The following is a 13,119-nucleotide window of genomic DNA, read 5'->3' on the forward strand; positions in this document are numbered from 1 at the left end:
ATACTTTGAAAAGAAATCAAAAGAAGCAATCAGGATCCCTGGGTGGCGCAGCGGTTTGGCGCCTGCCTTTGGCCCAGGGCGCGATCCTGGAGACCCGGGATCGAATCCCACATCAGGCTCCCAGTGCATGGAGCCTGCTTCTCCCTCTGCCTGTGTCTCTGCCTCTCTCTCTCTCTCTCTGTGACTATCATAAAAAAAAAAAAAAAAAAAAATTAAAAAAAAGAAATGAATTTAAAAAAAAAAAGAAGCAATCAGAAATACTTTGAAAAGAAATCAAAAGAAGCAATCAGAAATACTTTGAAAAGCAATCAAAAGAAGCAATCAGAAATCGAAAGAAAGAAAAAAAACACAAAAAAACACAAAAAATACGTGGGAGTATCTTCTGATATCTTTGAATCAGAAATCAAAAAGAAAGAAAGAAAAAAACCCACACAACAAAACAAACAAAAAACACGGGGGAGTATCTTCTGATTCTGTATACTTTGAGTCCCTTGACTTCCCCTGGAACTGGTCCGTCTAGCTGGTCCTCTGGGGGAGGGGCCTGCTGTGCTGATTCTCAGGTGTTACCACTTGGGGGAGCTGCTCTGCCCCTGCCTGGTGCAGGGCTCAGTGGGGGTTGTTCACCCCGTGAGGCCCCAGGAGGAACAGCCACAGTGGCGGGGGGAAACTCTGGAAACCTGGATTCAGCTCCCGCAGTGACTCCGGGGCTCTCCGTCTGCAGGGCCTGGAGGCTCCGGGCGGGGCCGCTGATCTGCTCAGCTGGGGCAGGAGCGTCCTCGCTGTCCTGGGCTCTCCCGGCCTCTGCCTGCCCCGGGGGAGGCCGGATCCCGGGCTGTGTCCCGGCGCCCTGTGCTCCGGAGCTTGCGCTGTTGGATTCGCGCTCCCGGCCGCGCAGCCGCCTCCGCGGAGCCGCCGTCCGAGTTCCTCCGAGCAGCTCCCGGAGCCGCGCCGCCCCCTCCGCGGAGCCGCCGCCCGAGTCTCTCCAAGCTGCTCCTGGAGCCGCGCAGCCCCCTCCGTGCAGAGCTTCTTCCTCTGCTGGAGCCGCCGCCGCCGCGCTGCTCCCGGAGCCGCGCAGCCCCCTCCGCGGAGCTGCCGCCCGAGGCCCCCCCCCCCCCCCCCCCCCCCCCCGAGCTGCTCCGGGTCCGGGTCCCGCCGTGTGCGCTGCAGCCCTTAGGGAGCTTGGGGCACTCTCCTGCGTGCGCCGCAGGTGTCTGTTAATGTCCCAGGGAGCCCGAGGGCATCCCCGCTCTCCTGGGTCCTGCTCTAACTCCCTGCGAGCCCCTTTCCGCCCGGGAAGGTTGGTGCAGCTCCTGCTTCTCCGGGCCGGGGCTCTCCTGTCCTGGGGACACTTGCCCAGGCCACAGCCCGGCTCCTCGGGGGGGCCCCTCCCCCTTGGAGGCCTTTTGTTTATTTCTTTTTCCCCATCTTCCTACCTTGATAGAAGCGCGAACTCTTCCACTGTAGCGTTCCAGCTGGTCTCTCTTTAAATCTCAGGCCGAATTCGTCGATTTTCAGGATGATTTGAAGGTTATCTAGGTAATTTGGTGGGGACAGGTGATTTGGGGACCCTACTCTTCCGCCATCTTGCCCCTCCTCCTTAGGGTCACTGAACTTCCTATATATTCCTTCAGGAGTCCTATAGTTCTAGTTTCTATACTTAAGAACCCATTTTGAATTAATTTTTGTGTATAGTATGTGATAGGGATCTACATTCTTTTGTATGTGTATATCCAGTTATTGCAGCGTTTTTGTAAACTAGATTCACTTTAAAGGAAATAGTTGTCAACTCAGAACTGGACTGTAACAGTACTTCTAATTTTTTCATCTCTTTAACAGAATATATTTTTAACTAAAGATGGGACAGTACAACTGGGAGATTTTGGAATCGCTAGAGTACTTAATAGGTAACATATCAGTTTTAAACTTTGTTTTGACGTAATGTCCATGATGGTACATGTGTGATAATTTTGAATATCTTTTAGTATATTAAGCTTGTCTAATAATTCCCTTTTTGTTCTAGTACTGTGGAGCTGGCTAGAACTTGCATAGGCACCCCATACTACTTGTCACCTGAAATTTGTGAAAACAAACCTTACAACAATAAAAGGTATTTAAAATGATATTCATTACATATATTTCCTTTAAATTTTCCTGTTAAATTTACTAACCTCCAGAATATTAATCTAAAGTCATTAATACACATACATATATGTAAATATATACCATACACCCATATAATGAGGATTACAAAAGTTATTTTACTATCTTACTAAAGGAACTTTAGAAAATTTCACTTTATTATTTATTTATTTGTTTGTTGATTTATTTAAGTAATCTCTCTTCCCCATGTGGGACTTGAACTCATGACCTCAAGATCAAAAGTTGCATGCTTTTCTGACTGAGCCAGCCAGGCACTAGAAAAGTTTGACTTTATTATTTAAATTATTAGAGTACTTTTGGTCTTTGTAATAATCACTTCCTATCGCGTTATAAGAGTTAATATTTATTGAACACTTACTATATGCCAGGCACTGTTTGAATGCTTCCTATGTGTTCACTCCTTTAATCTTTATAATAACCTGTGAATTGTAGGTATTCATTATTGTTTCTTTCCCTTGTAAGAAAGCCAAATAGAGAGGGGTAAATCAACTTGAAAGTAAGTCCCAGGTGTCTGGATCCCAAGCCCAAATCCCTAATAATTGAATTGTACTGTAGCTAACAGATTGTGTCAGGTGAGTGGGATGAGGAATTCTACTGAATTCCATTTACCCTTTATTTTCTCTCTTTCTAATTAAAATATCCTAGCCAAGAAATGTTGATCTTAAATTTGAAAGCACCCACTGGAGCTAAAAGGAAGAAAGTCATAGCTTTTTTTGAGAGTGGGAAGGAAGTTGTATTTAAAACCTGAGCAGTTGAGGCAGAGAATATCATCCTCTTGTGTAGGATGTGTATTTTTTTAGGTTTATTTATTTGAGAGAGAGTGAGAGAGAGAGAAAGCTCGCACGCACACATGAGCACGTAAGCCCGTGAGCACGTGTCTGCGCCTGTAAGCAGGGGGAGGGGCAGCGGGAGAGGGATAATGAGAATCCCAAGCAGCCTGCCTGCTGAGCATGGGCCCAACTCAGGGCTCCATCCCAGGAAGCAGAGGTCATGACCTGAGCCAAAACCAAGAGTTGGATGCTCAACCTGCTGAGTCACCGAGGCACACCCCTGCCCCCTCCAAGCAATGTACTTTCTAAATGATTTTAAATTGCAATGATCATGGACACCTGAATGGTTCAGTGGTTGAGTATCTGCCTTTGACTCTGGTCTTGATCCCGGGGTCCTGGGATCGAGTTCTGCATCAGGCTCCCCGCCTAGAGCCTGTTTTTCCTTTGCCTGTGTTTCTGCCTTTCTTGCTCTCTGTCGTTCATGAATAAATAAATACAATCTTAAAATAAATAAGCAAATTACAGTGATCAATCTAGTTCATGGAATGTATTAGTAGATATTCTTAAGAGGAGTAGCATTTTTTTGAGCTAAACTAATTTTACATTTTAATGCTATTTTTGTTTCTAATGGTTAAGTCAACTATGAAAAAATCAGTCTTTAGGAATGGATTTAATCACCCTTTGGAGAATTTTATATAAAATTAATTTTGTGGGGAACATGGTTTAAAAAGGTCATGGATAACCATCGTCAATACTAAATAAGTATTAAACTTAATTGCATTTACTTTTCTTACAAGTTGAATCTTGAAACTAAATAGATTTTGGGGGTTAAAGGGTTTATATTTGTAGTTTTTCATGAGTTTGGTTGAAGATAACCTTGAGATTTCAATAATGGATTTTATTCTTTTCCAAGAAGTTCAACTTTGGGGATCGGTGGTTTTTGTTGATTACTACCACTGTATCTCTGAACTATGTATCTTTTATTTTTTTCTTTTAAAAATGGAAATAGTATTTTTTTAATTATATAAATATGTTTAAGATAAAAGAGAAGAACTGTAAAGAAGATAGTATAAGTCCTTAAAGTAAGATCGAATAATTAACATATTTACCTTACATAATATTTTAGTAGGCTGACATCAGCTTATTTCAGATTTAATTTTAGTAAATTAATATTTTCTTGTTCGTCATTAAACCAGTTTTGTTTTTATAATACTCTTTATTTTTTTGTATATTTTTTTTATTGAGTTCGATTTGCCAACATATAGCATAACACCCAGTGCTCGTCCTGTCAAGTGCCCCCATCAGTGCCTGTCACTGAGTCACCCCAACCCCCTGCCCACCTCCCTTTCCCCTACCCCTAGTTTGTTTCCCAGAGTTAGGTATCTCTCATGTTCTGTCACCCTCACTAATATTTCCCACTCATTTTCTCTCCTTTCCCCTTTGTTCCCTTTCACTATTTTTTATATTCCCCAAATGAATGAGACCATATAATATTTGTCCTTCTCTGATTGACTTATTTCACTCAGCATAATACCCTCCAGTTACATCCACGTTAAAACAAATGGTGGGTATTTGTTGTTTCTAATGGTTGAGTAATATTCCATTGTATACATATACCACATCTTCTTTATCCATTCATCTTTCGATGGACACCAAGGCTCCTTCCATAGTTTGGCTATTGTAGACATTGCTGCTATAAAATTTGGGGGAAGGTGCCCTGCTGTTTCACTGCATCTGTATCTTTGGGGTAAATCCACAGCAGTGCAATTGCTGGGTCGTAGGGCAGATCTATTTTTAACTCTTTGAGGAACCTCCACACAACTTTCCAGAGTGGCTGTACCAGTTCACATTCCCACCAACAGTGCAAGAGGGCTCCCCTTTCTCCACATCCTCTCCAACATTTGTTTTTTCCTGTCTTGTAAATTTTCCCCATTCTCAATGGGGTGAGGTGGTATCTCATTGTGGTTTTGATTTGCATTTCCCTGATGGCAAGTGATGCAGAGCATTTTCTCATGTGCTTGTTGGCCATGTGTATGTCTTCTTTGGTGAAATGTCTGTTCTTGTCTTTTGTCCATTTCATGATTGGATTGTTTGTTTCTTGGGTGTTGAGTCTGATAAGTTCTTTATACATCTTGGATACTAGCCCTTTTTTTTTGTACTTCATTTGCAAATATCTTCTCTCATTCTTTAGATTGTCTCTTAGTTTTGTTGACTTTTTCTTTTGCTGTGCAGAAGCTTTTTATCTTAACTAAGTCCCAATAATTCATTTTTGGTTTTGTTTCCCTTCCCTTCATAGATGTATCTTGCAAGAAGTTACTGTGGCCAAGTTCAAAAAGGGTGTTGCCTGTGTTCCCCTCTAGGATTTTGATGGATTTTTTTCCCACATTTAGATCTTTCATCCATTTTGAGTTTAACTTTGTGTATGGGATAAGAGAATGGTCTAGTTTCATTCTTCTGCACGTGGCTGTCCAATTTTCCCAGCACAATTTATTGAAGAGACTGTCCTTTTTCCGGTGCATAGTCTTTCCTGCTTTGTCGAATATTAGTTGGCCATAGAGTTGTTGAAGGTCCACTTCTGGATTCTATATTCTGTTCCATTGATCTGTGTGTCTGTTTTTGTGCCAGTACCATACTCTCTTGATCACAGTTTTGTAGTACAACTTGAAATCTGGCATTGTGATGCTCCCGGCTCTGGTTTTCTTTTTCAATATTCCCCTGGCTATTTGGGGTCTTTTCTGATGCCACACAAATCTTAAGATGATTTGTTTCAACTCTGTAAAGAAAGTCCATGGTATTTTGATAGGGATTGCATTAAATGTGTAAATTGTCCTGGGTAGCATTGACATTTTTGCAATATTATTTCTCCAATCCATGAGCATGGAATATTTTTGCATCTCTTTATGTCTTCCTCAGTTTCTTTCAGAAGTGTTCTGTAGTTTTTAGGGTATAGATTCTTTACCTCTTTGGTTAGGTTTATTCCTAGGTATCTTATACTTTTGGGTGCAATTATAAATGGGATTGACTCCTTAGTTTCTCTTTCTTCAGTCTCATTGTTAGTGTATAGAAATGCCACTGACTTCTGGGCTTTGTATCCTGCCACACTGCCGAATTGCTGTATGAGTTCTAGCAATCTTGGGGTGGAGTCTTTTGGGTTTTCTATATACAGTATCATGTCATCTACAAGAGGGAGAGTTTGACTTCTTTTTTGCCAATTTTTTTGAATGCCTTTTATTTCTTTTTGTTGTCTGATTGCTGAGGCTAGGACTTCTAGTCTTGTATTGAATAGCAGTGGTGAGAGTGGACATCCCTGTCGTGTTCCTGATTTTAGGGGAAATGCTCTCAATGTTACCCCATTGAGAATGATATTTGCTGTGGGCTTTTTGTAGATGGCTTTTAAGATGCTGAGGAATGTTCCTTCTGTCCCTACACTCAGAAGAGTTTTGATCAGGAATGGATGCTGTATCTTGTCAAATGCTTTCTTTGCATCTATTGAGAGGATCATATGGTTCTTGTTTTTTTCGTTGTTGATATCTATCACATTGACTGCTTTATGAGTGTTGAACCAGCCTTGTATCCCTGGGATATATCCCACTTGGTCATGGTGAATAATCTTCTTAATGTACTGTTGGATCCTATTGGCTAGTATCTTGTTGAGAATTTTTGCATTGATTTTCATCAGGGAGATTGGTCTATAATTCTCCTTTTTGGTGGGGTCTTTGTCTGGTTTTGGAATTAAGGTGATGCTGGCCTCATAGAATGAGTTTCGAAGTACTCCATCCCTTTCTATCTTTCAGAACTGGTTTAGTAGAATAGGTATTGTTTCTTCTTTAAACATTTGAGAGAATTCCCCTGGGAAGCCATCTGGCCCTGGATTTTTGTGTCTTGGGAGGTTTTTGATGACTGCTTCAATTTCCTCCTTGGTTATTGGCCTATTCAGGTTTTCTGTTTCTTCCTGTTCCAGTTTTGGTAGTTTGTGGTTTTCCAGAAATTTGTCCATTTCTTGTAGATTGCCTAATTTATTGGTGTATAGCTGTTCAGAATATGTTTTTAAAATTGTATTTCCTTGGTATTGATTGTGATCTCTCCTCTTTCATTCATGATTTAATTAGTCTTTTCTCTTTTGTTTTGAATAAAGCTGGCTAATGGTTTATCTATCTTATGAATTCTTTCAAAGAACTGACTCCTGGTTTCTATTTCATTGGGTTCTGCTCAAATCTTTATTAACTCTCTTCTGTTTGATGTAGGTTTTATTTGCTGTTCTTTCTCCAGTTCCTTTAGGTACAAGGTTATCTTTTGTATTTGAGTTTTTTCCAATTTTTTGAGGGATGCTTGTATTGTGATGTGTTTGCCTCTCAGGACTGCTTTTGCTGTATCCCAAAGATTTTGAACGGTTGTATCTTCATTCTCATTAGTTTCCATGGATCTTTTTAATTCTTCTCTAATTTCTTGGTTGACCTTTTCATCTTTTACCAGGATGCTCTTTAACCTCCTGAGTTTCTTCCAAATTTCTTCTTGTGATTGAGTTCAAGTTTCAAAGCATTATGGTCTGAAAATATGCAGGGGACAATTCCAGTCTTTTGGTATTGGTTGAGATTTGATTGTGACCCAGTATGTGATCTATTCTGGAGAAAGTTCCATGTGCACTTGAGAAGAATGTGTATTCAGTAGTGTTTGGATGTAAAGTTCTATAAATATCTGTGAAATCCATATGGTCCAGCTTTTCATTTAAAGCTCTTGTTTCTTTGGAGGTGTTGTGCTTAGAACATCTGTCATTTGCAGAAAGCTCCATGTTGAAATCTCCCAGTATTAGTGTATTATTATCTAAGTATGTCTTTACTTTGGTTATTAATTGATAAACTTGGCAGCTCCCACATTAGGGGCATAAATATTCATGATTGTTAGGTCCTCTTATTGGATAGATGGATAGATCCTTGAAGTATGATATAGTGTCCCTCTTCATCTCTTACTTACAGTCTTTGGGATAAACTTTAATTGATCTGATATGAGGTGGCTACCCCTGCTTTCTTTTGAGGACCATTTGAATGGTAAACGGCTCTCCAACCTTTCATTTTCAGGCTGGAGGTGTCCTTAGGTCTAAAATGAGGCTCTTGTAGACAGCAAATAGATGCATCTTGCTTTTTTATCCAGTCTGAAACCTTGTGTCTTTTGATGGAATCATTTAGCCCATTCACGTTCAGATTTACTCTTGAAAGATATGAATTTAGTGTCATCATAATACCTATTCAGTCCCTGTTTTTGTGGATTATTTCTTTGGGCATCCTCCTTGTTTACAGAGCCCCCCTTAATATTTCTTGCAGAGCTGGTTTGGTGGTCACATATTCTTTCAGTTTCTGCCTATCTTGGAAGCTCTCTGTCTCTCCTCCTATTCTGAATGAGAGCCTTGCTAGTTAAAGTATTCTTGGCTGCATGTTCTTCTCAATTAGGACCTGAATATATCCTGCCAGCCCTTTCTGGCCTGCCAGGTCTCTGTGGAGAGGTCTGCTGTTAATCTAATATTTCTCCTCATATAAGTTAGGGATATCTTGTCTCTTGCTGCTTTAAAGATTTTCTCTTTATCTTTGGAATTCGCAAGTTTCACTATTAAATGTCAGGGTTGAACGGTTTTTATTGATTTTAGGAGGGGATCTCTCTGTCTCCTGGATCTGAATGCCTGTTTCTCTCCCCAAATTAGGGAATTTCTCAGCTATGATTTGTTCAAATATGCTTTCTGGTCCTCTGTCCCTTTTGGCACCCTCCGGAACTCCAATTAAACTTAGATTTTTCCTTCTGAGGCTTTCATTTATTTCCTTTAACCTTTCCTCATGATCTTTTAATTGTTTTTTTCTTCTTCCTCAGCTTCCTTCCTTGCCATCAACTTGTCTTCTATGTCACTCACTTGTTCTTCTACCTCATTAACCCTCGTCATTAGGACCTCCAGTTTTGATTGCATCTCATTTAATTGATTTTTTAATTTCGGCCTGATTTGGTCTAAATTCTACAGTCATGAAGCCTCTTGAATCCTTTATGCTTTTTTCCAGAGCCACCAGTAGCTTTATAATTGTGCTCCTGAATTGGCTTTCTGACAGCAAATTGTAGCCCAAATTCTGTACTCTGTGGCAGAGAGTCTGTTTCGGATTCTTTTGTGGTGAGCTCTTTCTAGTCATTTTGCTCAGTGTAGAGTGTCTAAAAACAAGTTGTACTTGTTAGAAGCACAAACTCTTCTCTTTGTAGCTAGCGTTCCAGCTGTTCTCTCTTTAAATCTCAGGTCGAATTCATAGGTTTTTCAGGATGATTTGAAAGTTACCTAGGTAAGTTGGTGGGGCCAGGTGACTTGGGGATCCTACTCCTTTGCTATCTTGCCCTGCCCCCTCTATAATACTCTTTAAAGTTATAATATTTTGTAATTGAATAAAACAACAATGAATATTCATGGAATTTGCTGATTTTGTTGTTTTAAAGATTACATTTCTTTAATAAAACTTTAATTCCTTGGGCAACTGCTGTTTTTCTAATCTGGGATAAAGGATATATTTTATGGAACATATATTTTTGAAAAGCATTTTCATGCTCCTTTTGTTTCCTTTAAATGAAAAAAATTTTTAAGTAAACTCTGATACTTAGAGAAAATTTCTCTTTTTTCCCTTTCTAGTGATATTTGGGCTCTGGGGTGTGTCCTATATGAGATGTGCACACTTAAACATGCAGTAAGTAGAAGTTTCAGAAATATTTTAAAAATTATGTCCTGAAGTACGTGTAATATTTCTGTTATTTAAAAATCATATGGTATCTTTCAGATCACCCTCTTGTATTAGAAATTCTGTCAGTTTTTAAAGTTCTCATCTTTTCTCAAGTATAAATTTAAATTGATTTTCCCATAACATATATGCATATATTACATACATACATTATATACTTGTTATTATAATACATATGTCATATTTTTTTCCAGGAATTTTTTAAGATTTATTTATTTTTAGGAGACAGAATCTCCAGCAGACTCCCTGCTCATTGAAGAACTGGAATGGGGACTCAGTCCCATGATCTGAGTCATGACCTAAGCCGAAATCAAGAATTGGACGGTTAACCAACTGAGCCAGCAAGGCATCCCCCCAGAAAATTATTTCTAATGACAAAAATAAACTTGCTATCTTTTTAATGTTACATTTACATGTGAATTTGATATTTTAACTTAACAATTTTTGTTTCATCTTAGCAATTTTTCTCAAAACACCCAGAGTATTTGGATTGAATTCTATTTGAGTTTGGAATTGAAATTAAAGAATATTTTTCAACATATTTATCAAGGGATTTTATCAGTTCAAATACCCTTTAATTAAAACTTTAATTTTGGGGCAGATGGATAGCTGAATTGGTTAGATGTCCAACTCTTGATTTCAACTCAGGTCATGATCTTAGCATGGTGATTGAAGTATGATCCAGCCCCGTGTTGGGCTCCATGCTCAGCAGGGAGCCTTCTTCCCCCATTTGAGCATGCTTAAATATGTGTGCAGTCTCTCTCTCTCAAATAAATCTTTAAAGAAAATTTTTTTTATTTGAGACTTTGTTGAGCTGGCACATAATACATCCAAAAGGGGCAGTTTTTGTCTTAAAGTTGGATTTTAATCCCTTTCCATTTCAAAATTTTACTTTTTAAAAATCCTCTCTTGAGGGTGCCTGAGTGTCCCAGTCAGTTAAGCATCTGACTCTTGATTTCAGCTCAGGTCATGATCTCGGGAGGGTAAGATAGAGCCCTTCAATGAAGGGCTCCTTGATGGGCATGAGCCTGCTTGAGATTCTCTCTCTGTCTCCCTTTGCACAGACTCCTGCCATGTGCCTATATGTTGGCTTGCTCTCTTTAACAACAACAAAAAATGCCGTATTAAACAATAATGTATTTTTATTACAGAAAACTTAAGAAAATAGATAAAAATATAAAGAAGTGAATGAGTACCAAAAGCATTTCTTCCAATTGCTGATGAGTACCTGTAATATTTTGTGTCCTTCCAGGCTTTCTTCTAGATTGATTTGTGAAGTGAGGGTTTTGGGGGCAGCCCTGGTATCTTAGTGGTTTAGTGCCGCCTTCAGCCCAGGCGTGATCCTGGAGACTCAGGATTGAGTCCCACATCGGGCTCCCTGCATGGAGCCTGCTTCTCCCTCTGCCTGTGTCTCTGCCTCTCTCTCTCTCTCTGTGTCTCTCATGAATAAATAAACAAAATCTTAAAAAAAAAAAAAGAAATGAGTGTTTTTTCCTCTCTGCAGTTTATTTATATTGTATAAGTTGTGCTACAGACTGTTTTTATTGCTTCATATTATTTGGGGGTTATTTTTTCTTTGTTGTGTTTTTTTCTTGGCTGCATTCTCGTTTTCTGTATTGCCTTACAAGAGTGTAGATTGCCAAAGTTGCGTTTTTTTTTTTTTTAATTTATTTATGATAGTCACACACAGAGAGAGAGAGAGAGGCAGAGACACAGGCAGAGGGAGAAGCAGGTTCCGTGCACCAGGAGCCCAACGTGGGATTCGATCCCGGGTCTCCAGGATCGCGCCCTGGGTGAAAGTCAGGCGCCAAACTGCTGCACCACCCAGGGATCCCCAGTTGTTTTTTTTTTTTAAAGATTTTATTTATTTATTCATGATAGTCACACACAGAGAGAGAGAGAGAGAGGCAGCGACACAGGCAGAGGGAGAAGCAGGCTCCATGCAGGCAGCCCGACGTGGGATTCGATCCCGGGTCTCCAGGATCGCGCCCCGGGCCAAAGGCAGGCGCCAAACCGCTGCGCTACCCAGGGATCCCTAGATTGCCAAAGTTATGTGCAATGGATTATTAGATTTTCAGATTATTTTAAGAAATTGGTCAGTTTTTTGACATAGTTATTTTAGGACTAAGTCAGTGTATTTTCTTTCATTTTTTTCATCTATGTTCTGTTATGATTGCTTCTGGATTTTGGAATTATTTACTCTTAAGTAGACACATGAAAATAAGTAATTCACTAACCTTTATGAAAAGTTTGTCAGCTGAGAGACCATGAAAAATTGTTGTAGTGAAGGTAATCTATAATTATGCATTTAGAATTCCATCCTAGGTACTTGGATATTTTTAGACTACTGAATTGTAGTCAGACTTTAATATGCTGAATAATCATATTTTAAATGTCTAGGAAAGTTCAAGTCTTAGCAGAACATTTTTGTGCTTGGTATAATCACCAATACTTAATTTACAGCATGTTTTGTTAATGTGTATATTAAGAACATGTTGACAGTGTAGAACCTGTTCTATACTATTTTAGCAGAGATGTCAAAAGCTTAATTTTATTTACTTTCAAAATGAAATCTTTAGATTTTAAACTGCCCTATGGCCGTTGGTCTTTCTTTCTTTCTTTCTTTCTTTCTTTCTTTCTTTCTTTCTTTCTTTCTTTCTTTCTTTTTTAAAGATTTTATTTATTCATGAGAGACACAGGGAGAGAGGCAGAGACACAGGCAGAGGGAGAAGCAGGCTCCATGCATGGAGCCCAACATGGGCCTCGATCCCGGGACTCCAGAATCACGCCCCCCGGCCCGAAGGCAGGCACTAAACCGCTGAGACACCCAGGGATCTCCGGTCTTCTCTTTTTTTTTTTTTAATTTTTTTTATTTATTTGTGATAGTCACACACAGAGAGAGAGAGAGAGAGGCAGAGACACAGGCAGAGGGAGAAGCAGGCTCCATGCACCGGGAGCCCGACGTGGGATTCGATCCCCGGTCTCCAGGATCGCGCCCTGGGCCAAAGGCAGGCGCTAAACTGCTGCGCCACCCAGGGATCCCCGGTCTTCTCTTTTTTAACTTCAGTTAGAGTTTATGTTGTGTTACTCCTAAAATATACTATTCCCATTGATATGACTTACATTCCCCTTTGGAATATTTGCCACATTGCTTCATGTGTGGCTTTTGGGAACATCACACACTTAAAAATAATAATGAGCAGTGTTTAAAAGAAAAGAAATTAATACCTTCTTTTTTTTCCTCTAAGATTTATTTATTGGAGAGGGATAGGGCCCATGTGTACAAGTTGGGTGAGGGGACAGAGGGAGAGAATCTCAGGCAGACTCCCTACTGAACTTGGAGCCTGATGCAGGACTTTATCTCACAACCCATGAGATCATGACCTGAGCCAAAATCAAGAGTCAGACACGTAACCTTCTGAGCCACCCAAGTG

General features: G+C 39.9%; 1 protein-coding gene across 50 annotated transcripts in view; it reads left to right on the forward strand.

Annotated features, from left to right (window-relative positions):
* NEK1 (NIMA related kinase 1) overlaps window positions 1–13,119 on the forward strand; it is a 222,362-nt gene that overhangs the window by 36,245 nt on the left and 172,998 nt on the right. For all 50 annotated transcript variants that reach the window (XM_072719696.1, XM_072719687.1, XM_026017537.2 and 47 more), the window contains 3 exons: window positions 1,837–1,904; window positions 2,021–2,107; window positions 9,580–9,634. In XM_072719696.1, the coding sequence (XP_072575797.1) occupies window positions 1,837–1,904; window positions 2,021–2,107; window positions 9,580–9,634 (210 nt within the window). The remainder of the gene's footprint in view (window positions 1–1,836; window positions 1,905–2,020; window positions 2,108–9,579; window positions 9,635–13,119) is intronic.

This window comes from Vulpes vulpes, chromosome 9 (assembly GCF_048418805.1).
Source record: "Vulpes vulpes isolate BD-2025 chromosome 9, VulVul3, whole genome shotgun sequence".
Classification (NCBI taxonomy): domain Eukaryota; kingdom Metazoa; phylum Chordata; class Mammalia; order Carnivora; family Canidae; genus Vulpes; species Vulpes vulpes.